This window comes from Mya arenaria, chromosome 4, assembly GCF_026914265.1.
Source record: "Mya arenaria isolate MELC-2E11 chromosome 4, ASM2691426v1".
Taxonomy (NCBI): Eukaryota; Metazoa; Mollusca; class Bivalvia; order Myida; family Myidae; genus Mya; species Mya arenaria.
In genome coordinates, this window is record NC_069125.1 from 22448514 (window position 1) to 22476171 (window position 27658).

The 27658-nt window shown below is 34.4% G+C and overlaps 2 protein-coding genes across 9 annotated transcripts in view; one reads left to right on the forward strand and one right to left on the reverse strand.

Annotated features, from left to right (window-relative positions):
• LOC128232835 (serine/arginine-rich splicing factor 3-like) overlaps positions 1–14343 on the reverse strand; it is a 43511-nt gene extending 29168 nt beyond the window's left edge. For 2 of the 3 annotated variants that reach the window (XM_052946602.1, XM_052946600.1), the window contains exon 1: positions 6764–6850. The gene's annotated coding sequence lies outside the window, so the exon portion shown is untranslated. Of the gene's footprint in view, positions 1–6763; positions 6851–14304 lie in introns of those variants that run through there. The other variant, XM_052946601.1, reaches the window with a different exon arrangement.
• Positions 10333–27658, forward strand: part of LOC128232832 (uncharacterized) — a 36847-nt gene continuing 19521 nt past the window's right edge. For 2 of the 6 annotated variants that reach the window (XM_052946591.1, XM_052946597.1), the window contains exons 1-6: positions 10333–10430; positions 16275–16352; positions 19528–19598; positions 20172–20260; positions 20888–20973; positions 27099–27260. In XM_052946591.1, coding sequence (XP_052802551.1) covers positions 16302–16352; positions 19528–19598; positions 20172–20260; positions 20888–20973; positions 27099–27260 — 459 coding nt within the window. In that variant the 5' untranslated portion in view covers positions 10333–10430; positions 16275–16301. Of the gene's footprint in view, positions 10431–14307; positions 14616–16263; positions 16353–19527; positions 19599–20171; positions 20398–20887; positions 20974–27098; positions 27261–27658 lie in introns of those variants that run through there. The other 4 variants (XM_052946593.1, XM_052946594.1, XM_052946592.1 and 1 more) reach the window with 4 other exon arrangements.

Consider the following 27658-nt stretch of genomic DNA (forward strand, 5'->3'; position numbering starts at 1 on the left):
TATGTTTTAGAAACAAAACTTAAACCAACTTACGGAACCATGAAACTATATGCTGCCTTCCCAACAAGCAAAGGAATTTACACCTCAGTTCAGTTGTCTCGTGCCACTGTGACGGTTGCTTGATAGAGGGTGAGTTATGCAGCATTTAAAGAAGGGCAACATCAAATCACAAGAAAAGCAAGAAAATCAACAAACGAAACAAGCCCTACTATCTGAAGAGTTGGTCGACGAAGTTAAAACCAGGAACACACAATCAGACACTCCGAACAGTCTTTCAATTACAGATCAAAAGTCAGGAGAGTTTGTTGCTGCCATTTATGAAGAGAAATGTTATGTTGAAAAGGTTACTGGAATTGCCATAGAAAGTGAGACCATTGACATAACATTCATAAATACTAGATCTACAGTCACAAGTATTTATTCTGAAAGGTCATTGTCAGAAGAAAAATCCTCATGTAACTCGAAAATTTATTATACAAATGCAGACAATTTGTTAAACAAAATTGACGAGCTTGAAATATTAGTTTCAATAAAAATGATTGACAGACATCATTGTAAATGAAGTATTTCCAAAAAATATAAAAGCTACGAACATTGACTCTCGAGAGTATTCTTTGAAGGGTTATCAGTGTTTTAGTGCTAAAGTTCAAGACAACAGCCGTGGGGTAGTTATTTATGTTAAAGAGGCTATAGTTGCAGATTATTGTCAAATTTTGTGTGAAGCTGACTCTGTTTGGTGTGAATTGAGACTTGCAAATGCCAAATGCTAAAAAACTTTTAATAGAGGGAATATACAAGTCTCCTTCAAGTTACTTGGTAAATCAGAGGAATTTGAACCAGCTTGAAACAGGCATGTAGTTTAACTTTTGACCATCTGATGATTTTGGGTGACTTTAATTTCCCGGAAATAGACTGGTCCACATGGACAGTATACAGAAATGAAACACATCCTGCTTTTTCTTTTGTTGAATACCTCAGAGATAACTTTCTTAACCAACATGTGCAAGGTGTTACAAGGTATAGACAGGGTCAAGACCCTAGTTGTTTAGACATATTACTAACTGATAACCAGACTTAAGTTGAAAACTTAACTTTGAGTAGCAAACTCGGCGCAAGTGATCACATATCAATAATCTGTGAAATTCCATGTGTAGTAAACAAGGACAGAGAACCAGTAAATAAAGTAAAAAAAGTGATTATGTTGAAGTTAGAAACTACTTAAGTAGGGTAAACTGGAAGGAGATGGCGGATATGAATGTTGATGACTCTTGGTCCTTTCCATTTCGACATATGAATTTCTGTGTTGAAAATTTTATTCCAGAGTGTAATACTAAGGGGGGATGTAAAAACACCAAAATGGATGGACTTATTACTGTGTAAAAAGGTCAAGAAAAAGTATCATGCATGGAAGCGTTACACCTACAGCCGTAGTTATAGGGACTATCAATCTTACTGTAAAAAAAGAAATAGTACAACTAAAGCTATTCGGTTCTCTAAAAAGAAATACCAAAAAGGTGTAGCAGAAAGTTCAAAAACACATCAAAAATCGTTTTGGAGTTTTGTGAAAGGGGAGACAAAAAGCAGGAGTGATCTAAGAGATAAGAACGGTAACATTGCTACTGAAATTAAAGACAAAGCTAACATTTTGAATGATTTCTTTGCATCTGACAGTCTTCAGGAGGGAGGATAAATCTGAAATTCCTAATTTTGAGGATAAGTTTGAAAGAGAAAATTTTATCTCGGATGTTATTGTATCACCCCAGTTGGTGTTAAAACATTTAAAAGCTCTAAACTTCTTAAGCGTGTGGTCCAGATAACTGCCATCCTTTCTTTTTAAAGCAATGTGCTGAAGAAATATACATACCGTTAAGCGAAATATTTCAGAAGTCAGTTTCCACCGGGATCCTACCATGTGATTGGAAACTAGCAAATGTAACATGCATTTTTAAAAAAGGTGACAAAACAGACCCAGGAAATTACCGCCCCGTGTCATTGACTTCTTTGATTTGTAAACTGCTTGAGAAATTAATTCGGGCTGTTATAGTTGTACATTTGTCCCGTCATAAACTTTTGTCAGACTGTCAGTATGGCTTTCGTAAGAACAAAAACACTATTTTCCAACTACTGTCGGTATTGGAGGATTGGACTGAAGCAGTTGACAATGATTTTCAAGTTGATACAATATACCTTGACTTCAGAAAAGCTTTTGATAGTGTAGTGACTGTACCTCACCGTAGACTTCTTAAAAAGGTAAATGCATATGGTATTTCTGGACCAATTTTGAACTGGCCTGGTAACTTTTTAAAGAGTAGTGGTTGATGGTCAAAAATCTGAGTGGAATCCAGTTTTGTCAGGAATTCCCCAGGGCTCTATATTTGGGCCGATTCTTTTCGTATAATAATTTTCGTGAATGATATACCGGATGTAGTTGGATGCCTCTGTAAATGTTTGCAGATGACTGTAAAATCTATAATAATATTCTTTCCACAACTGATCAACAACAGCTTCAAGAAGATATTGACCATTTATGTCAGTGGAGTAAGGACTGGTAACTGAAATTCAATATTAAGAAATGTAAAATTGTGTCATTTGGTAATGAAAAATTTCACAATGACTATAACATGAAAGATGAAAACGGAAATGTTCACAAACTTGCAAGGGATTAATCTGAAAAAGACCAGGGTGTGCTCTTCACAAATAACTTGAATTTTGAAACCCACATTAATTATAGTCAACAAAGTAAACAAAATCATTTGGCTTATTAGAAAGAAATTCACCTTCATGGACAAATCCTTGTTCTTAACATTGTACAAGTCTCTTGTTCGTTGCCACTTGAACTATGGAAATTTAATATACTTCCCATACACTAAACAAGAGGCCCAAAAGGGCCTACGCTCTACTGGCATGGCTCTTGTGGTCATTTTCAATCCATGTACGTTTGAGTAATAGGCAACACATATATAGTTCACTTTTAGTGTTTGGGTTAGCTGAAAACGCTGCACGTTCAACATCTGAGGACAGGAAGTGTTGTAAGCAGATTAATTGCGTGAACTATTTTAATATGTGCCAAGTAAAGGTAATCTGAGGGTAAAACATATCTGCTTTCAAAACTGTACTCATCGTCAAAATTTCATTTCTGTAGCTTTAAAAATAAAAAGTCGGTCAAAGTCAAGGACATCCGAGGACAACATTAATGCTCGTTTGCAAAACTGTTCACATGGTCAAAATTTCATTACTGTAGCTTTAAAAATTAATAAGTCAAAAGGGGTGGGGCCAGCTTTTGCCCAAGGGGCATTATTTCAAATGTTTTCAATTGCATCATAAGATGCACCACAACAAATATGAAAGGTATAGGCCTTGTGGTTTGAAACAAGAAGATTTTGAAAATATTTCTTAAATAAGTCTCTAGGAAAATTGTGACACCCAGGGCAGTGCCAGTTTTGACCCAAGGGGCATAATTTGAACAACCATGGTAGTGAAATAAAGCCTTGTTCAATATAGCAAGGATTTGCATAGTGGTTTCAGACAAAAAAGTTTTTAACATTTCCCAATTTAGGGGGGTGGGGTGGGGCTGAGTCCGTCCCTTACATAGAAAAGACAACTCTTCCCTGGGCCTCCGCCAACATCGCAGAGGTCGTTTCCATCTCCGTGGGGGGGGGGGGGGGCAGTAATGACCCCAGGGGCATAATTTGAACAAACCTTCACAAGCAATTGTGACTTTACATGTAAACCTGGCTAAAAATAGACTTCGCTCATGCAGACTTGGCTAAAAAAAGACTTAGCTTAAAATAGCATTTTTTATACTTTCAAGACCCATAATCCAGGCATGCATGGGCAGATCTGGCTGGTTTTCAAAAGGAACTGAGCTCTAAGGGATATCTAAGTACTGTACAAGTTTCATCGAGATACAATCAAAACTGAAGACTGTATCGTGTTCACAAGCTAGTGTTTACACAATAGCATTTTTTTATACTATCAAGGGCTATAATCTAGGCATGCATGGTCAGATCTGGCTGGTTTTCGAAAGGAACCGAGCTCTAATGGATATGGGTGCTTTTCAAAATAATGAGGCAAAAGTGTGACATAGGGGTTGAAAATTCAAACCCAGTTTTCATGATTGTCACCTATTTTACATGAAAGTAAATACTTCAAATTACACAGAAACAACTTTGGGAAAGTATCAGGAAATACAAATAAAAAAATTTGACCTTAAATCCAAATATTGCGAACATTTCTACTACAATATGGTTGATTTATAAAAGTGTCTTATTCATGACAAGAACCTTGCGTAAATCATATGCTTTTTCTGAATTATATAATCAGTAATTGGTACCTGTGTGTAGTGATGTGCATACCGGTAATAACTCAGTTGTTTAAGAAAAATAAAAAAAATCAACACATTTTGTCTAAATTTGAAACCAAAAATAAATTGTTACCTCACAAAGTTTTTGCTGTAATTAAAACAAGAATCAAATAAGGGAAAAATCTACATTAACCTCACCTTATGCATCTTTATAGACCACATACCAAATTTCAAGAATGTATTGTAACTTAAAAGTGCCAAATTTTTCATTTCAAAATTGAACTATTTTTCGGTGCACAGGGGACACATATTGAAAGCAAATATAATGCATTATTATTCACTTTCATGTTAATAAAATAATGATTTGTGATCAACTAAAGACATTTCTGTGTATATGATAGTGTATTCCTCAAAATTTCTTCAGTATCACATTTTTCACAAGTATTTCCTCAAAATTCAACAGCATGTAATGATGCAAATGGAAAATAGTGGCTAAGAGAACAACTTACAGCAAACAATCACATATATATATATAACATTTATTACTTCATATTGAGTCTAAAAATAAGAAAATACCATCAATGGTAATATAAAGTACTAGAATTCATACATGTTTAATACTTTGTTAAATAATGGAAAGGGTGCACAGGGGACAAATCATAATGCAATTAAAAAAAATTAATTATGTAATTATTTTTGTAACTTAACTTTTCCTGGTAAACATTTTTACAATAAGAGGAACTGTACTTTCAGTAAAGCTTAAAACAATACTGTAAATGTTTGAAAGATTATATAAGAGCCTACAAAACTAAATTTCTAAACAATGGAATAATCAGGGATCGAATTTAACGGTCGCTAACTCGCAAAATGCGAGTAAGAATCGTAAAATGCGAGTAGAAAATCCTGGCACTCGAATATTTTTGCGACCGCGAATAAAATCGTCGAATTCGCTCAAACTCTCCTTTGCGCTTTAAAAACTCCTTTCCGCAAGTTTACTGCATAATAGATAATCACGTGACCCGGTATATGGACGCTTGTCGGTGTGTACAAATGTTATTATCAGATATTTAAGTAAGCGCCTCGAAGATAATCCCGTGACCGTGTATGGACGGTTGTCGCTATACTCAAATGTTAATATCGAATATTTAAGCAAGCGCCTAGGAGATAACTGTTTTCGTCTGGTTTGTGATTCACAACTGCCAAAAAAGAAGTGGAAATTAACCACGTTTTGTTACGCGAAAATGCCTGGAAAGGTGAAAAGGCTGACAGCGACGCGGGGATTGACCGAAAAACCCTTCAATAAAACCAAACCTAGCGAAAAGTCATGAATTGTCGGTACTTTGTCGCAAACCAAAAATTCTCGGTCCGATTCTACGGCATCTGTCAGAACCGTCTAAAAAATAGGAAACGGAGTTGAACACAAAACTTTTGTATGCAACAAAAGAGAATAATGGCAATGTTGAGTTTAAAGTGTAGTGTGATGTTTGTAAAGAATTCACCAGTGATAAAACATCAACTGTAGGCATTACAGTATTTTTTTTATTTATTTTTTTACTAAGCAACAGCTAGTTCGCACCCTGCCCATATTACTGACTAGATCCTCCATGCTTTGGTCACGTGTGCAACATACATTACCATCGAAAAATGTCAGTGTACATATATATATATTTTCAAGAGAAAAACATCTACTCTGTGTAGGATTCGAGCCTATGAACACCTGCTTGCAAGTCTGGTCCTCTAGCCAACTTGACTTACCAGGCACTTGGCTACTCAGACGCATTGAATGGCTAAGAATAATGACTGTTACACTCCTCCCCACTTCACATTTTGAAAGTATAAAATAAGGTGGGGAGGAGTGACTGTGTAGTCACATACTACTAATGATTCAAGGCTTTTGAGTAACCAGGAGCTTAGTTAGCCCAGCTAAGGGTATATGACTTAATATATGTAAGAATTAAAAACAAAACGTAAAGGTTTATAGTTGATTCTTATCTCAGTGCACTTGATAAACAATGTACATAATGCTACAACAAAACTACTTGTTTATTTGGCAACTTACATGAAGTAAAACAGCCTTTAAATATCTGCTAGTGGAACCAACCATTTTGCTAGTTGAAAAAAATGGCACTAGCAAAAACTTGCTAGTGGCAAAAAAAGTTAAATTCGATCCCTGAAAATTAAGTAAATAACTTTCTTGATGTGTCATTTTGACTTAAGATACACATGCGAAGTTGCTGAGTTAACGTGGAATGAATGTATAAACCTCTTCTCTTTCAATAGAATTTCATGTGGGTGGGGTGTGGCCACATGCAAAATGCATGCATGGGTGAATTTACCGTGAATTTAAAGACCTTTTAACAACAATGTACAGTATGCCTTAATAGCACAACATGTTTATCAAAGTAAATAATCTTCTCTAACGGAAAAGGGGTAACAATCTCTAATATTTCAGAAATATACCTGCGATCCGCCTTTCTTTGTGCAGATATCGGAAATAATTTAATTTCCCTTGGTTTGCCTGATTGTATTTGCACAGGACAGATTCTATCAATTGTTCAGCGAGACTGCAACAGTACTAGGACTAGCAAACTTTAAAAACAGACTGCATGTTTATCTACACATGTACTGTCTGCAGTTAAATTTCAAAATACAAGTCTAAGGTATCAATCTGAAAAAAACGATAAGTTTGAATTAAACCGTTCCATGATGATCGGAAAAAGTTCCTTTTGTATTTTCCTGCATATCGGATAAGCAACCCCATGAACCCGAACATGCATTTCCGGTGAATTAAGCCGTGCTGGAAAACTTCCGTCTGGCATCCCCAGGCCAGAGGGAAATATCGCGCCACTTCTAATTTCTTGTACTGCACGGTCTATGATATTTATGTAATGAAATTTCAATAAAGAGCAATTAACTATATAAGCATACCATTCTTTTAAATAATCAAAGCTTTGAAAGCACTAATGTACTCATGCACTACTTTACAACACAACTGATCATGCAGTTGATTCGTAGGCCGGTGTTTTATATTATGTTTTACTCTGAAAAATATTGACCATTTTTCAACGGATGCCGGATGACAGATCAAGTTTTAACGTTGAAATCTGCATGACCCCGACCGTAAATTAACGACCCTTCTATCATAGCTTGAAAACAGTTTATCCTTGTTTAAAAAAACAACGAACGACCAACCACTACGCTACCGATAGAGATGGTACAGTTTAATATTACCCAATACATGACAACAAAACATTACAACATACCCATTTATCAAGCTTTAAATATAACAGCAGTCAATACCAAAAAATAAAAATTACAATCTGCGTGAAGGTTTTATACGGTAAAGGTTATTCCCCTGTTTCTTTTATTGTCGTCTTTAATTTATTATCCCTTAAAGGCCTAGTTTAAGCCTTCTATAAGTGCCCCCCCCCCCAAAAAAAAAAAAAAAAAAAAAAATATAATAATAATAATAAATCAATCTTATTGCCTAATTGGCTTATCAGATCTCCAATCTGAGTATCCTGCTGTGCAGTTTTCGATGTTCTACTTTAAAAATGGACCCTAAATGACCCTGAGCCAATAAAAGAATAGACAAGAAATTGGCCCCTACTGTGACACCAGTGCAATTAGCAGGAGATGCACAACAGGGGATTATCATGCCAAACATTCCTTAAACTAGGCCTTTTAATTTCCATTTAAATCATGGAACGGCAGAGTGGATGAGGTTTTTTTTGTATTCAAGAATTCCCTGTTTTTTGTTAAACCTAGCTGGGAGTGGGATTTGTTTTAGGTCCCAGGTTTAACTCAATTCGGGTAATAGTTTCAGTTTCAGTTTATTTTTCAATTAATATTTTAGTTGAAATACAATAATGGATCTTCAGAAAAGTTTCATGCAGCTGTTTATACCACGGACCTATAAAACGGTTATGGATAGATAGATTCGTGCATTTGGTTTGTTACTATGACACACACACACATATATATATATATATATATATATATTATATATATATATATATATATATATATATATATATATATATATATATATATATATATATATATATATATATATATATATATATATATATATGTCATAGTAACAAACCAAATATCTCATAAAGTTATAACACAGACTGATTAACAAAGTATTAGTGATGATATAGATCTATACTAAAGCACAACATCATTAGAATGCTTTAGATACATACGTGCGTTAATAAAGATTTAATTCAATGTGACAAATATATAACACAGGATAACCCATTAAAGTTATTCAACTTATTTCCGATGGGGTCCTTATGACAAATGTAATTATTTGCCCAGATCTCAGTTGTAAGCTTTTTAAATTAGGTTTTCTTATGCAAAAATAACATGCATGTACTCTTGACCAGTCAAAGAATGATTAAATGTTTGAGATCGAACTTTTAAAATTATAATGCAACCAATTGTTAAAACCATATGACACTTTAGCATAATATGACAAAAATCTTAGAACTGATATATATGCAATATTAAATGAATAACAATTAATAAAATAGGAAATCTTCCATTTCTGCACATTTCATACCAACAATGAGATGTGATTTCACTTCTTTTTTAAAAGTATTCACTTCTTTTTTAAAAGTATTCTTATTTTTCAATTCTTTTAACTTTATTGGAATACTGTTCCAGTCCTGGATTGCTTGATAAAAGAAAGTATTTAATATAAAACTGTCAGCCTGTGGCACTTTAAAATTTCCAGCACTATGTCTACTGTTGTAAGAATGTGTGGATGAGACTAAAGTAAAATGTTCATGTAAGTATGATGGGCATTTGCTATTAACGATTTTAACGTAGTTGCTTTATCCTATTTTCTATATTAAGCCATCCAATATCATTGAAAGCTGAGACTTTCAGGGAAGTTCCACAATCATAGCCATAAATAAATCTGACAACTTTGTTCTGAGTGACCTGTAATCTGTTCCTGAATTGTTTAGATATACCACTGTACCAAGATTTCGATGCATAGTCAAAATGACATTGTATTAAGGAGTTACATAACAATCTTCTTAGTTTCATATCTAAAAAAAGATTTTGTCTATATAAATTTTTTAACCTAGAATTAACTTTACTGACAATATTGTTAACAATAGATGCCGCACTGAGATCATTGTCCAGTATACTTCCAAGATATTTAACGGATTGTTTAGGTTTTATGATATGGCCATTGCAGTTTACATTAAAGCTATCAACTTTTGTTAGTTTCCTTTTAGACCCAAATAAAATACATTCTGTTTTTCCAAGATGCAAAGACAGTTTGTTGTCAACTAACCACTTACTACAGTTTTCAAGTTCCTTGCCGAGTACATTACTAATAACAGACGGATCTTTGTGTGAGAAAAGGATAGCACTATCATCTGCATATAATATTAATTTACATTTTTCACTTATGCTTATACTCATAACATTGACATAGCTTAAAAACAGCAACGGTCCAAGTATGCTTCCTTGAGGAACGCCACAAGAGATGTTCATGAATTGAGACGTTGTATTATTTACACTGACAACTTGTTTACGTCCAGATAAATATGATTGAAACCACTCAATTGAATCCACACCAATTTCTTTTAACTTCTGACATAGAATTTTGTGATCTACGGTATCAAACGCCTTTTGAAGATCCAGCATAATCATTCCTGTATATAGACCTTTGGAATTTTGATCTTTTATATGGTCGGTCAAATGAATTAGGCAGGAGTCAGTTGAATAGTTACATCTAAAACCACTCTGAAGTTCGTATAATAATCCATGTTTAACAAGAAAAGATTCTAGTTGGTTGTATACAACTCTTTCTAAGATTTTTTAAACTATACGGTTAATAGGTCCGTGATTGATATGGACTACCTAGAAAGCAAATAATCTAAGTTAATCATCCAATTGGTATATTGCACGATGACGAATTAAATACTTAAACTTTTGCATAGAGTCACTATAGAGTCTAACCAAATCGACCACTGTTTCAACAAAAAATCAAGTACATCATAGCATTCGGAACAACTCGGCCATTTCTTATCGAAAACAACTGACTATTTTTTGTTCGAAATTTGTATGATCTGTAGCCGTTGACCGATTATTTGCCAACCAGGTATGATATCCAGGAACAATTTCATTTCGACCGCATATTGATTATTTCCATTGGCATAATAACTGAGTGATAGTAAAAAAGTGTGTGTGTTTCATTTAAAACAAGATGACCGAGGGAAAGGTGCCAGCTATGCCAGCAAATGCCTATCTGACCCCCATTAGTGGCAAACGCCTGATTAAACCCAGAAATCTTAAAGACTTTGTATCAAACAACCTAGTGCAAAAACACGCAATAAACCACTCAAAGTGTTACAAACATATAAACTGTAAAACTGAACAATTTAGGCAATCGTTCCTACCTAAGACTACCACCGAGTGGAATAACCTGGACCCTTCCATTGTGTGTGCTGATACAGTGAACTGCTTCAGAAGAGCAGTCCAACAGTCTTACTAAGTGTTCTCTCTCCCGCTGCGTACATGCTGAAAGGCTCTGCAGCGTATACATCCAGATCCAGATCCAGAACCACAGGCGGCAGTTGCATTGACATGACCCACCCTATAGCCGCGGTGGAGGTTATATGGGAGACGTTTTCTCATTATTCAATGATAGAGGGGATTCAAAAATGGATAATGTCGTAAAATGACTTATTTGCTACATAATGGTTTAAAGCTGTATATGGGTATAAGATAACTATATGGGAAGGAGTTTTGATATATCTTGGCCGTGGTTACTAATATGATTACTATATTGAAACGAAGTGTTGACTATAATTATGGGAGTCAGTTTTGGTAAAAAAGAAAATCCTTACTATATGGGATCCAGTTTTGGTAACTCAACGAATATATAATCATATAACATAAGACAGTTGATTAAAAGGATTCAGTGTTTGTTAAATGCAATTTATGGGTATAAAATTACTATATGGGATCAAGTTTTGGCATCTTAACTGTAGGCTAGGCATTGAAAACACGTTACAATGAACAGCTGAATCAGCTGACTATATGGGAGTCAGTTTTGGTTAACTGCAATTGATGGGTATACAATTACTATAAGGGAGTCAGTTTTGGTTAACTGCAATTTATGGGTATACAATTACTATAAGGGAGTTAGTTTTGGTTAACTGCAATTTATGGGTATACAATTACTATAAGGGAGTCAGTTTTGGTGAACTGCAATTTATGGGTATACAATTACTATATGGGAGTCAGTTTTGGTTAAATGCAATTTATGGGTATCAAATTGCTATAAGGGAGTCAGTTTTGGTGAACTGCAATTTATGGGTATACAATTACTATATGGGAGTCAGTTTTGGTGAACTGCAATTGATGGGCATACAATTACTATAAGAGAGTCAGTTTTGGTGAACTGCAATTTATGGGTATACAATTACTATATGGGAGTCAGTTTTGGTGAACTGCTATTTATGGGTATACAATTACTATATGGGAGTCAGTTTTGGTGAACTGCAATTTATGGGTATACAATTACTATATGGGAGTCAGTTTTGGTTAAATGCAATTTATGGGTATACAATTAATATATGGGAGTCAGTTTTGGTTAAATGCAATTTATGGGTCTTCAATTACTATATGGGAGTCAGTTTTGGTTAAATGCAATTTACAGGTATACGATTACTATATGGGAGTCAGTTTTGGTTAACTACAATTTATGGGTATACAATTACTATATGGGAGTCAGTTTTGGTTAAATGCAATTTATAGGTATACAATTACTATATGGGATCCAGGGTTGGCATCTCTACTGTAGGCTATGCAATGAACGCACATTGAAATGAACAGTTGACGCAATTGACTGTAAGGGATTCAGTTTTGGTTAATTGCATTTTTGCAACATAAATGTATGGGTATTAAACTACTAGATGGATCCAGGCTTGATATCCTTAGGCAGTGAAAACATATTGAATACACAGTTGACTTAACTGACTAAAAGGGATTCAGTTTTGGTTAATTGCATTGTATGTGTGTAGCATTACTTTATATGGGATCCAGTTTTGATATCTCTAAACCGTGAGCATTATAATGAAACGAACAGTTGACAGTAAGAGATCCCGTTTTGGTAAAAACACATTTTCCTCTGTATATGGGATCCAGTTTTGATAACACAACAAACGCATATTCATTTTAAATTGGACAGTAGACTTAAAAGGATCATGTTTTGGTTAAATGCAATTGCATTTCATAAGTAAGGCATCAATGCTATCTTGGATCCAGTTTTGATATCTCTAGGCATTGAATGCATATTGAAATGAACAGTTGACTTCCGACTGACTAAAGGGGATTCAGTTTCGGTTCATTGCATTTTGTAGATATATCATTATAGCTGTTCATTGTAACGTGCGTTCAATGCCTAGCCTACAGTAGAGATGCAAAAACTGGATCACATATAGTAATTGTATACCCATAAATTGCAGTTAACCAAAACTGACTCCCATATAGTAATTGTATACCCATAAATTGCAGTTCACCAAAACTGACTTCCATATAGTAATTGTATACCCATAAATTGCAGTTCACCAAAACTGACTCCCATATAGTAATTGTATACCCATAAATTGCATTTAACCAAAACTGACTCCCATATAGTAATTGTATACCCATAAATTGCAGTTCACCAAAACTGACTCCCATATAGTAATTGTATACCCATAAATTGCAGTTAACCAAAACTAACTCCCTTATAGTAATTGTATACCCATAAATTGCAGTTAACCAAAACTGACTCCCTTATAGTAATTGTATACCCATCAATTGCAGTTAACCAAAACTGACTCCCTTATAGTAATTGTATACCCATAAATTGCATTTAACCAAAACTGACTCCCATTTAGTAATCGTATACCCATAAATTGCATTCAACCATAACTGAATCCTTAATCAACTTTCTGGTGTAATACGACTTTATAATATTTGTTGAGTTATCAAAACTGAATCCCATATAGTTTTGTTGACTATACGGGGGTCAGTTGAAAGTCATTTTCATTTTTTGTTTATTTATTTTTTATAAAAACTTTAGCCTTATTGAAGTGTGCAATTGACTAAAATGGATCCAGTTTCGGTTTATCGCCTGATCTGCCAAAATATATAATTGGATACAATTTGGATAACTATAACCTTTGTTATCAAATGAAGGCATTTAGTTTAAAGTAAGAGCATATTTAATAATTATAACTCCACAACAGCCATCGTACTATTATAATATTAACTATAGCAGTCCTATCGGAAAGTGATTGCAAATACCGGGTACCGGTAACCGTGCTTTTGCACCGCCCTTCAGAACGATTTACGTTAACCAAAATCGAATCCCCTAAATATTCGATTTCGTTTCCCATATAACACTTGCCTATAGCCGCTCAACCCTCCAAAACCAAAATTAATTGAAACAACTATCACAAAACCCTAATGCACCAGTCAATTGTACCCCCCCCCCCCCCCCCCAAGGCCCCAGGACTGGGGAATAGCGGGGACTGACTTTTGGTCCAGCCAAGCCGGGGTAAAATCCCTGACCTGCGAAGACGGCCCGCTGGTAAAATCACCACCAAATGCCTCGCACCACAGGGACCTTAGGTAAGGCCCATTCACCGCTATTTTTGGTGCGAAGACAAAACATTCACCTGGGACTCGGGGGGGGGGGCATCTGGAAGGTAAAAACACAGCCCATCTCCCCGTTATACCCCTGGGGATGGGGGTGGAGGTAGTCTAAAATAATAGACATGTTATACGGGATTCTTCCAATTCTTAACGTCTAAACGGGAATGTGCAAAAAACAGGGGTGTTATAAAAATATTTAAATTGTTTTAAGTGAAGTATTTTATGGTTGAAATTGATCATAAAGAGTTATATTCATATTTTACCATGTAAGTGAAATGTTATTTTGCACTGAACAAGCATTTAATGCATTAAAAGATGTTGTTTACCTTTCCAATAAAACGAAAGTTGACTGACACAGACAACAATTATGCCAAGGGGAACAACTCGATACAATCGTAATAACTCGGCCTCCTCCGACAAGGCTTCGAGATAGACCTCGTTATACAATCGTAACAACTCGGCCATGGCCGAAATGTTCCGAGCGATTTAAAACTGTGCCCTAAAGCCTTGCAGGTGCCCTTCATGTATATATTGTTATGTTTTGACAGAATGAAATGAAGAAAAGCCGTCAAACTCATTATTATAAGTTGGATATTTAATTTTTGTGTACGGAACTAATATAAAATAACATTATCTGGTAATATTTCTTGTTTTTACGATATTTTATAGACGCTATATGCTTTAACACGGAATCCTGATCGGAACAACTACCCACTTTTGATACTAAACAATTTGTACGTGAAGGATTTGCCATATCAAAAATCTAAAAAAAAATCGTCAAAGTACAATTATTTGGACTAGGGGTGGAGGGGGAGGGCTGTGGTAACAATTGACTATATTCTAAATTTTGGTTGATAATTAGGGTTTTGTGATTGATGATTCAATTAATTTTGGTCTTTGAAAAAAAAGTTTTGACTGGAGGGGTGTGTGGCCATAGGGTGGGTCATGGTCAAGGCAACTGCCCCCTGTGTGAAAAACTACAAAAATAAGACCTGTCTGTATCAATCATCTGTTGTTTACATTTTGCATCCAACATGGCGGCTGTCGGTTATGATTTTTTGGCCTCAAAACAACCTGGTTTCGATCATGACCTTTATCTAATTGATACTTCATAGTTCATACGCATTGTTTTTCATTTACAAGTTGTTAATTTGTAAAACTTGTTTTAACTGTAAGAAGACTCTTTTAGTTAAGAATATTTACATTTGCCATACTGACACTTGAGTCTTTATAGTTACTGATCACCACAAATTGGGTAAAGGCTAATAGCTTTCACAGTACAAAAAGGATAAATGCACTCACAATGAATCCTGGTATCACTGGCCCCACTCAGTATGACCCTCTTATGACCTGCATAGGCTGCTAGTATATGTATGTGTCTTTGCTTATTTTGGCATTGATACCTTGCGAAACCAATGTTACTGCCACACAACGAAGCATAGGCTAGCGTATTGCATAATGACAAAGACCCAAAATCTTTCATTGTGTTGTTATCCATGTATTATTTAGTGCATTTTAGCTATCTTATAATGTTAACATTTAATTTACATGTATTAGTATTACAAATAAGTATCTTTTAAGCTCAGAACAAACACTGTGATAAATCAATCTATGTGTGCAATGATTTTGATGAAGAAAACAGTACATGTAATTGAATAACAGGATGGACACTTGACTGGACTTTGACTTGACTTGCCTTTGAGCTTTATATTTAATGGAAACAGTCTCTGCAGTGTTTAAAGATGTGACTAACACTTTTACAGTTAGCCAACTTGCTGCTCCCAGTGTGTAGACCTATACCATGTGATAAATTGTGTCATAAATGCTACGTCGGAGGGCAACATTTTGCCTCGAATGAAGACTTAAAACAAAGATAACTGTCCAGTTTCTTCACCATTTTAAATGAAATATAGCGCAGTCTATGCCACTTATGGAGCCCTGCCATCAGTCTTTTACCAGAGTTTGATTGAGAGTGTAGTTTCTTAAAAAAACTTTGACAAATCTTTCCACAATATGTCCATCTGATGGGAGCACTGTCAAAACATTATTTTGGAAACAGGTTTGTCAAAGTATTTGTTGAAGCTTATCACCTTATCAAAGTCCGGTAAAAAAACGAAGGCATGGCTCTTTCAGCAGCATAGATTGATTTTAGTCTTCATTTAAAGCAAAATGTTGCCTTCTGACAAAGCATATATGACGTAATTTATCACGTGGTATACACACACTGGCCCCCCTTGCCTTCATCTTGTAAACATTCATAATTACATGTTGAAAATTTCTGTCAGTTCTCTTTCAGGCTTGTTCTCTACAGCTCCTCACTAAGATGTCGTTCAAGAGAGATGGTGATGACTATTGTGCATTATCAGTTCAGAGGGTATAACAATTTGTTAGATGAATAAAATATCCATAATAGATATGTCAATCTCTTCTTCAAAGGAGGAAATAAAGAATTATCTATCTATCTATCTGTCTGTCTGTCTGTCTGTCTGTCTGTCTGTTAATCAAGGGTCATTGTTTTTGGTCACAATATGTGGTTTATTATAATTGAAAGTTCATTTTTGCAGTGCTAGGAATGCACTGTAAAGTCTGTAAGCTAAAACATGTTCCCTTTCTGATAGGAGAATTAACAATGCATAAATCAAAGCAAAGAAAACACTCCAATAAAAAAAGTACAATTTGTAAAGTTTAATGATGGAATATTTGTGGAATTTGGAATATGTAAGACCACATCTGAACAAGATATTCAAATGAAAATTTGTATACACACAAATGTTTAGCGATAATCATTAAAGCCAAATTTATGCGCCTTGCTGTACATGTCCGTTTTGTCTATTGATTTTGAGGTCAGTGGGTCAAAGATCAAGGTCATGGTGACCTTAAGCTGAAAATTTGTGTTTGGTCCATAATTGAAGAAAGCGTAGGGATAAGTACCTCAAACTTGGTAGGCAGGTTGGTCATGACAGCAGACAAAACCTATTTATTTTGAGGTCCATTCTCAAAGGTCAGAGTCGTGATGACCTTAAGCTGAAAATCTGTTTCCGGTCATTGATTGAAGCAAGATTAGGTATAATTAAGGACCTCAAACTTGGTAGGCAGGTTGGTAATAACGAGCAGACGAATACTATTAATGTTGAGGTCATTGAGTCAAAGGTCATGGTGATGTTAAGCTGAAAATCTGTTTCCGATCAATAATTGAAGAACGCTTACGTCAAGGGACCTCAAACTGAGTAGGCAGGTTTGGCATGACCAGCAGATGAACCCTATTGATTTTGAGGTCAAAGGTCATGGTGGCCTTAAAGCGACACTCTTATTCAATATCAATACATACACATGTAAAGGGAACTTAAATTTTGAGTGATACACCCTCAACTACTTACTAAATAATGCATGTAGGGAAAATATTAATCACTATCAACAATATTATAACAGTGTATTTAATAGCTGAAAATGCAAAAAATATTAAATGATTGGTGACTCGAAAAGATTTACTGCGATTTACTATGGTCTCATAAGGTAAAGAACCGTGTTTTCTGCACATTTCTTTAAATAAAACTCGGTTTCTTCATAAGACCCATTGTTTTCGATATTTGTTCATCCTTTTGGGTAAATGAATACAATTGAATTAAATGTGTTAAATCTTATTTTGGAGTAATAGTGCATCTTTAAGCTGAAATCCATTTTCGATCAATAGCTGAAGAAAGTCAAGCTCTGGGACCTCATCTTTGGTAGGCAAGTTGGCCATAACCAGCAGGTTAATCCTATTAATTTTGAGGTCAATGAGACAAAGGTCAAAGGCATTATTGGTTTGTTATTAGTACTGCTTAATTTACAATATTTTCAACATTTCAAAAGGGTCTTCTGCAATATCATGTTATAGAACATTCATCTTTCAACTCGGAATGCTGGTGTGATGGCTAAAGAACCCATGAGTTCAAGAGTTTACAGCATGGTGCTGTTACCAAAATTTAGTTTTGACATGTCCACTGTAACAGTGTTGATGGTGTTTGGAGAGGGCGTATCTGGTTTAATAAGGTTAAACTGTATACCCCAGGTTGTGAATGCAGTCCTGAATTGTATCCAGTTTTCCTGAATAATGGCGGCTTTAATGTCACCATCCTGTATTTTGGCACTTAAATAATTGATAAAAACACGAATGCTAGCACATTGTTTTGATTACTTTCTTAAACAAATTGAAGTCGAGTTGTGGAATTAACCTAGTTGTATTTGAAGAGCAAACAATGAATCACTCAGACTGAAAAATAATAGTTTTAGAAATATAATTGTTTTGTGGAAAAATCTTTTGGAATAAATTTTGAAGCAAAAATTGGGGTAAATATGAGTTTTTTGTTATGAGTATTGCTTATCTAAATAAATGTCTGATACAATAAAAAATCATTTTAATTTGATAACTTAAAATCATTTTAATTAAGATTTAAAATTTTTAATCAGATTGACAACATTTTTTTGCATAATTTAGACTTCTAGACTTCCAAATATTGATTATTGTTTAATTTGTTTTAATCTATGTTTATTATTTGATTGATAAGACTGACAATGTATTTTTATTTCAATATGGGAAGGTTTTCATATGACACGAAAAGACAAACAATTAAACACTCATGTTGGACTTTGCTTAAAGTTTTAGTTCAAGTTGAGATTTTTACTCATTATCGTTTTATGTTCTTTAAAACAAATTTTGACCCTTTATTGACATATATTTACACCTCAACTTCCATTCCTTAAATGAACTGCCTTTCGGCAATTGCATTTATCAATCGATGAACGCAACATCTTCTGATATAATCGGATCGCAATTCATCGCATAACAATATACATGTAAACTATTGATCTTGTTATTGTTTGTATTGTGTCAGAGGGTCCCGTAATTTATAAATCAACATTTTAGAAAGTGTTAATTTATTATATTTTAAATGTGTTGTTGCCATAAGTGTTTCAATTTTACGTTTAAAAGGTTGATCTTTTCCCGCATTATTGTGACATCTTTTGAAAAAAGGTTACAGTCGGGACGTTCTATTTACAGAATGGGTAAGAAAGGATTACTGCAATGTTTTCTTTAATGAAATGAAGTATTTTTTAACAATTCTTGAATAAAATAATAATTTATTGGTGTAAATATAAGGAATGAATTGCGGGGTTGATGTCATTATTGGAGATATGAACGCAGTTGGGCTGGTCAAATTACTCGTGGAGTCCTTCGGACTTCACACACTTTGACCAGCCCAATTGCGTTCATACCCCGATAATGACATCAACCCCGCAATTCATTCCTTAAATAGATATTAACAAACTTTATGGGGTGGTAGGATCGGTCACCATGAAAACATGTTAGATACTGAAGGCTTTTTTTGTACAGACAGGTTAAAATACTAATGGCTATCCGTCCAATGAGGCCAACTGAGGACATTTGTCACATTTCTGTGACATCTCTTGTTTTAAAAATGTGCTTGAGAAACTAAAGATTAGATTTCATTGTCTGTACATGCGTTAAGTTTATGTACTGAGGGTACAGTAAATAAAATTTATTTCAGAAAAATCGTGTTACTGAGTTACTCTATGAAGACACCAGCAGTGAAGAGGTTTCAAAACTTCAAAATGGAAAGTAAGTCTACATGATGTAGTTTACTTGTAATCACGGAAAGGAGTATTTTGGGCTTGACTCAGTTATTATAGGAAATGATGTGGAGGTATGTATTGCCATAGACTTGGTGTTGTTATCATCGGCCATATCTTCAATTTGGTGCAGAAACTTATCCTAAGATACAGCTTAAAATTCACTCAAAACTTTTACATGGGAAATGACAACATGCATATGTTCAAGATCCAAGATTAATTGACTTCAGTCCATGCACATTATGACAGATTTACATATATACAATGATGACATGGGATCAGACATAACTACATGTATGTACCAACATTAAAAATGACACAAATGTGAGACAAGTACTATTTCATCACCCTGATGTTAAAATATAAAATGTTTGTCAAATGAATTTTGATCCATAAAATGTGATTAAATTGTATTTAGAAAAGGTTTAATATTACGTTTTTTAATGTAATGAGTACATGTAGATGCTATTTTTAGATGTTTGTTTATTCCACATGGTGCATGCAGGAATAGTGGAAAACCAAATAATGTCTATGTTGAACATGTAACATTTCTACATTCTAGATATGTATGTAAGCTATGTCATCACAAGCCAATCTTCGACACCCTCAACATGTTCCATGTCCACAAACAAGCAAAGAAACATTTGGAAAGTAAGTACAGGTGAAGGAACGACAGTCAGAGAAATCTCCGAAGTTTGGGAAAATGGCAAAGGCTTTTGTGGAATAGCTACTGCAACCACTACTCGAATTGAAATATATAAATTCACAATATATTTCGATAATGACAGGTGTTTAAAATTTTGTACTATACTAAAGTCTTAAAATGCATTGCATAGTACATGTAGCTTTCTCCTCCTACTGTTAATCGTTATGAAAATGCATAAACAAAAAGAAGAAAGCTCTCTCCAATATCTATACAGTTAAAAGTTAAACAAGATTTATTAATTAGTTAATTCATGTTCATTGAAGTACATTACTACAATGTTCAATTGTAAATGCATTGCTCCAAATTTATTTTTATCTTATGATTACTTACATACATGTACACTCATCTAGTGAAGTGGTCTTCTCTCAAATTTGGAGGAATCAATTGTTACAGTATCTTTCTTGGACTGTAAAATACATGTGCAAGAATTAAATTGGGAAGGAAACAATGCAGCTGGTCAAAAACTCATTTATAGTTAGCTCCCAAAAGTGCTAAAAAATCACTCGCACCCTAAAAATAGATGTTTGATATACATGTAGCCATTGTTTGCTTTACAAATCTGTCTGACATAGGTATTAAATGGGCAGAATTGGAGAAACAGGAATTAGCAGACCTTATACAGAAACGGAAACATGAGAATGAACCCAACACACAGCAGGTGGGTTTAATTTTTACTGTTGCTTCTGTAATTAAGCCTTGTAGAATTATTATTTTGATAATGATCAAGTAGTTCAGGTGTCTGAAGCTCACCCAAGAGATGTTTGGTTTGAGTCCTACTAAGGGCAGGTTTTTTTGACCTCTCAAAATGGACACCTGTATTGGGGCCTTTTTCATAAAGCTTATTAGTGGACAGTTTCAACTTTAATTTTTGATAATGAATAAATAGCCTATACTTTTCATCAAATTTATTCAAATGCATATATATAAAAAAAATATATTTGGTGTAAAACATTGTTAATTTTCTTTCACCTATTAAAGTAATATAGCAATGATTCACTAAGTTGAAGAGGCTCACTAAAGATGCTTTATGAATACTGCCACAGGTTTCTACCATGAAAACAAACCAAAATGTGATTCATTGCCATGATTTATCAATTTAGTAATAGGATTATACATGTAAGGGCTATTCCATTTAAACATATACCCCACGGGGGGAAGGCACTTTTGAACTAGACCTCCCCCCTACAGAAGCAAATTAACCGTTTGGGGGTCTTACCTCTATTTGTTGTTATAGATCCGGAATAACCCCCTTCAGAAGCGATTTAAAATTTACAAGTATAAAAGTAAAAAAAAATAATTCACTGATCTTACATTAGGCTTTTATGGATGCTGTTAATGATGATTTAGATATTGAACCATTTCTGTTTTAATTCACAACATTTTCCCAAGATTTGAAGAGTTACTATCATTTTAATTTTACACTCTATAGTCACCGTGTTTTATGTTTTAAACTATCTTGTTGCTGAAGATACATTGAAATCATTGATTTACCATTATAGGAAGAATCACATGGCACATCTCCAGTCCATTTGTCAAACAGAACTTGATTTTAACTTTATTGAACATACCCTTTAACCTTTTCTCAGAAATTGGCAAAAGCTCTTTCTTCGAGGGACTTTGACCCTGACTTCAAAGTGGCAAAGAGATCTCATCAAACCTAATGACCCATTAGAAATTGATGTGAAATGCAATTTAATGATTCAACTCTATATTAATTTTGATAAGAATAAGATTATAATTTATGCCATGAACTCTTTGTTTGCTGTGCAAAATTAAATGGCATATTTATCATGTTCGAAGCAAGTTGATGTGTCTATCTTAAAAAATAATTGGAAAACAAACACAACATGGTTGTACGGATTTGTAATTTATTGAAAGATCTTGTAAAATAATTGTTTATAGTATAAAACAATATGTTGCGCATTATGAATATTATTATTGAATAATTGTACCTGTAATAATATTAATAATAAGCACTTAGTAATAAGTACTTATAATTCTATACAGATTATATGACTTTTAATGATCATGGCTCAGATAAAACAGTCTGAGAAACACAACCAATGAATGGGAATCCAACCAGTTATTGCTGTCCAATTTACAGTAGCTGTGCAACAAAAGAGGTCCATTTATTAATCGCTGTCCAATCAACACTTATGGTCAAACCAATATTTTCAATCACTTAATAGTTGTTGAAACAACACTTATGGTCCAATCTATAAATATAGCCATCTAGAAACAATAGTTGTCCAACCAACAGTTGCAGTTCAAACATCACTAGCTGTCCATTACACTTGCTGTCCATCCAGCAGTCCAGCCAACAACAGTTGCCGTACCCCCCTGGGTTATATGTTTAAATGGAATAGCCCTAAGTATCTTTCATGTGTTAGCGGTCCTGATAGAAAAAATCAACCAAGGGCTTGCACGTTAATCGGTTATGAGGCATTCAGGGCACGCAGCTTGCCTGAGGGTCTGATATTTTTTTATCCGGACCGCAAAAACATGATTGTTATTTCCCTTGCATATCTTAAATTATCGATTTGTGGAAAAAATGATGTAGGAAATGCTTTTTTGAACAATTTACACAAAAAACATGTTGTTTACTGACATCATGAAGCGTATTAATTCGAATACTATTGACGTCAAAGTTTCTGTAAAATTTGTGTTTTTGATGATTATTTATGTCTTTTGTACATATATTTCATTGCAATTTATTGAAATGGCATAATGTACTTTTCATAAACCATACAATTAAAAAATAAGAAGTCAGCGCCGTAGCTACACTGAGGCACACCGAGGCTGCTGCCTCGGTTTAAATTCGCAGAGCAAAACATACAATATATAAAAAAGAATGACATGTAATAAAAAATAAGAAAATCGACTTCTGAATTCGAGAAAAGACTACACTGTTTCATTATGCAAAATGCTGTGGCAACAGACGTTGAGGCACCGTTCTCTCTGTCATTTAGTCGGGACACGTACACAATGTACCAAACCCAACGGAGGAGCTGTGTTGTTTGCTCACTGACAACGCGGTCGACTAAATTTTGCTTTACTCAGGTCCATAAAGTTTGGACAAGGAATACGAAATCAATAAATGTATCGTTTAATATACACTGTGTGGGAAGGGACACCGGATATAGCTCAAAAGGTGATAAGTAAACAGACAATTATGCAGTTGTTTTAATTTACCAGAGGTAAGATCTTGCTGTGTTAACGCATATTTATCGTATCCACAAATGAAGCAAGTGTTTTAACTAATAGCTGAATGCTAAATGTGGCCTATGGTATACTTTAAAGTGCTTACGATTTAGCAGACCTCGTAAAAGGTTTCTTCAAATCTGAGATGATCACCTCAAAGTATTGTTATTTTTAGGTATATATCGAATAAATAAAAAATCTGAATCGAAGGATTTCACAAGAATAAGCTCAACTATTTTTATTGTAAGAAATGGCAATGTAACTTTTAAACTTAAAGATATGCCGTTAGAAATGTTCACAGTACTGTACTGGGGATAGCCGTATTATGTACTGAGGACAGCCGTATTATGTACTGAGGATAGTTTCAAAGTTGAGAAATGTGTGTCCTGGTGATAACATATAAAATGGGACAAAAATTTATAGTAACACTGTTTATATACACTATACATGTATATGTCTATTTCGAACTTTCAAATAATCTGCAAAAAGTGAGAGTACAATTTGATAAGATATTATTGAGCAAACTTTAGTTAACAACGAGTTTGATCCGTGCTCTCCTAAATGAACGTATATATGCAAGCTGCGTAAATATCAGGGTTGGTCACAATACATTCTTTCTCACTGAAGTGAACGAGCAGAGACCATTATTCTGTTCTAAGTAATACCAACGTCGACCCAAGGTCAGAACAAAGCTTTACGTGTTTCAAATTTGATCACAATATCCCTTCTGGTGACTTCCTGTTTGCAAAAACGTACCTACTTGATTTACAAAGCAATATTATATATATGAATAGCAAACACCACATAAATTCTACGGCCATATGTTTTGTATCTCTCAATAAATCAGGTGACCGGCGTATTTCAAATATTAAGATATTGATGCTTGTGAAAAAAACATATCATGGTTGACTAATATGTATGAATGAAACAGTTGTAAGTGCATACAGATACAAAGAACAACAACATGTTTTTGCTCTCATCCCTCGATATGGAAAACATCGAACAATTTCCCTCGAGCTCGCGTATAGATAAATAGCCGTAATCATTATCACAGTCTCGTTTTTCTAAAAACATCGTTACTATCCTCAGTCCACTTAATAGCTATCCCCTGTGCAGTTATTTATTTGCTTCATCTATCCCCACTACACTGCCAGAGCATCAAAAGGTATGAATATCTCCGTAACAACAAAAGATATCATATTGATATTTTACACATTACTAGATTATGTAATTACAAAGAAATCGCTCGATTCAGTTTTTATTCTTACTTTCAATTTGTTGATTTATGTTTGAAAGCGTACCACATAAATGAACATTTGTGAGCGATCATGCAACTTTCGGCGGGAATTGGGCTATTATACAAAAGAGGAGACACATTTCCATCATAGTCGTATATTGCACAGTATCAAGTAATTCAAAACTCTTCGATTTTGTTTAATATATCACCATAAAATACAACAAAAAATGATAGAAAACTGCCATGTGTCAAAACCAAACGCTTATCGATTGATAATTTTTTGAGCTATATCCGGTGTCCGTTCCCACACAGTGATACAGCTTGTTTCGCTTAATAAGCGAAAAACAGACATATTCTTACGGCCAAAATTGTTTTTAAAAAACTTTCATCACGAGAAATTCCCCTCAGAGGGAGGTGGTTAAAAGACCGTAACTGTGATGATATCAATTTTAAATTAATAGGACTGGATAAGCATATATTAATGAAAGAATTTTTAAGCATCTGAAAACAAGTCCAACGAATGCGCAATTCTTAAATGTATGTTATGTTCCTAAAACCTCATTTTAGCATCATGGCAGATAAAACGACTGATATTAGTGTTACAAAATATGAGTGTTTATATGTGTATTGCGGGTACGGAATTTCGTGAGTATTTCAGTTGTCTTATAGAATTAACAAGGAATAATGCAGAAACTGTTACTATTATAATGCTTATTAAATGCCTATAACAATGGAACCCATAGGCTATACCTAACGAAATGGCTTTGGAAAGGGTCCCATATTGATGGTGCATCGAAAAGAAGTAGCCAAGAAAGTGACGTTAAGGCTAGAATAACATATCAAAATGCTATTTTTTTACGCATTGCATTCTGTTTTCATAATTTAGTAGGAATTGTATTTCTAATTGACGTATGTCCGGTAAAAGCGCAGCATCCGATCTTTTAGCAGATGAACCAGAGTGTGAGAAATACAATTGTCATACTTCAAAAAGACAGACTCCGCCTATACTCTCAGATAGATGTTCATCAAGAATGGATTCCATTAGCACCCTGTTAGTTCATTGTGAGCATATATACGACGCACTGATTGATAGTGTTGACGAACCATCTGGTTAGTCAGCATCTGATGCGTCAAATTATTTGAGGTAAATGGAAATCTTCGAGTGTATGTTTGTGGCACTTTTGACGCAATATATGTTGCCATTTATAAGACCACTGTCTGTTAACTTGCAAGCCAACGATTGTGACTTGCTACGGGCTCACATATAGCTAACAACATCGTTGATATCCCCATAACTATAAGAGCCATATCCAACTACATTGTTTTTGAAAGATTTACGAGATCAGTTTAAATTACTGTACAAATAAATATAGTGCCAGTGAAACGACGCATCGTTAGAAGAAAAACTTACATGGCAAGTGCCACTGAAAATATAACTTTCCTATTATAAGCCAAACACTCGATTTAAAAAATAACCCGTGTCTTTCAAAGAATGATTGCAAATCTTGACAATAACTACATCTTCAACATTAAATCAATTTTCAGTTAATTTTAAGTTTACCTGTGGGTTCCTTCCTGTTCGTGAGAACGCAGTTTTAGCGCTATATATACTCAAATCTTGGGAAAGATCAAACATAACAGACTCTCGTCTTAATGATTTAGTTCATTTTTTGTTCATAAAAACATTCAAATAGATGGCATGAATTTTCGCGATTTAGGGATTTCCAAACTTAGGGGATAGATGGACTTTTGATTGAGTAAAATAAAATTAAGTGAAATTATTTCTGGTCTATTTAAATCAGTGTTTGCCTACTAAAAACTCGACGTAAGCCCACTTTCATTTCTGCATTTTTTCCTCAGATTCTGACACTGATAAAGATCTATACTGTAACTATTTTTTTCACGCTCTCTTAAATGTTCAAAATAAAAATGTATTCATAGTGTCAATAATAATAGACTGCCTCGGTTTAAAAATGCCTCTGGCTACGGCACTGGAAGTGGTGCGTTGTTGCGCGTGACTCAACTTACATGGGGGTGTAAGATGGCGTTTCCCAGCACTGGTCACATGACCGGAAACACATCTTCTTTATGCAAGAATTATGAAAATAACATTAATTTAAATATATGAAAAAAAGGAATGTTTGTAAAAATCTGGTTATATACTTATACTGACTATTACAGTGATTTTTTTTTACTCTGCTTGAGTGCATCATTTAACATAGTGCATCCCCAGAATGCCCATGGAAAGAAATATTTGAACCATATAGGAAAACCAGTCACTGAGTGAGTGTAGAACTGGGGATGAGTTCAAAGATAAATCACTGCTAATACCTGTTGTTTTATAGGTAAAAGAGGAGACGCACAGTTTCGGAAGTAAAAAGCCTAGAACTAGACCACATCAGAGAAAAAGGGCCATTGACCTTGACCTTCCCTGCATTGACACAACTCCCGTCTCAAGTCTCCCCGGCAACCATGTCTCTGGTGTCCATGGCAACAAGTATTTTAAGGTGGATTTAAAAAAATAATAATTTAAGGTGACGCTTGTATTTAAAATGAATACATACACATGTATAGCAAACATAAATTTTGAGTGATAAACCTTACTAGATAATACATTTGTGCAAAATATTAGTTAGTGATAACAAGATTGAAACCATGTATTTGATGGCTGAAAACGCAGAAATATTATATGATTGGTGAGTCCCAAAAGATTTACAGTGATCAACTGTCGTCTCATTAGGTAGAAATAGCTTGTTTTCTGCACCTTTCTTTCAAATTAAACACGCTGTCCTTCATAAGAACCATTGTTTTATTCATCCTTTTTGGTAAATTAAAACAATTATATTAATTGTGGTACATCTTATGGAGTATACTCTTGGGAGTATGAGTGCATCTTTGATAAATC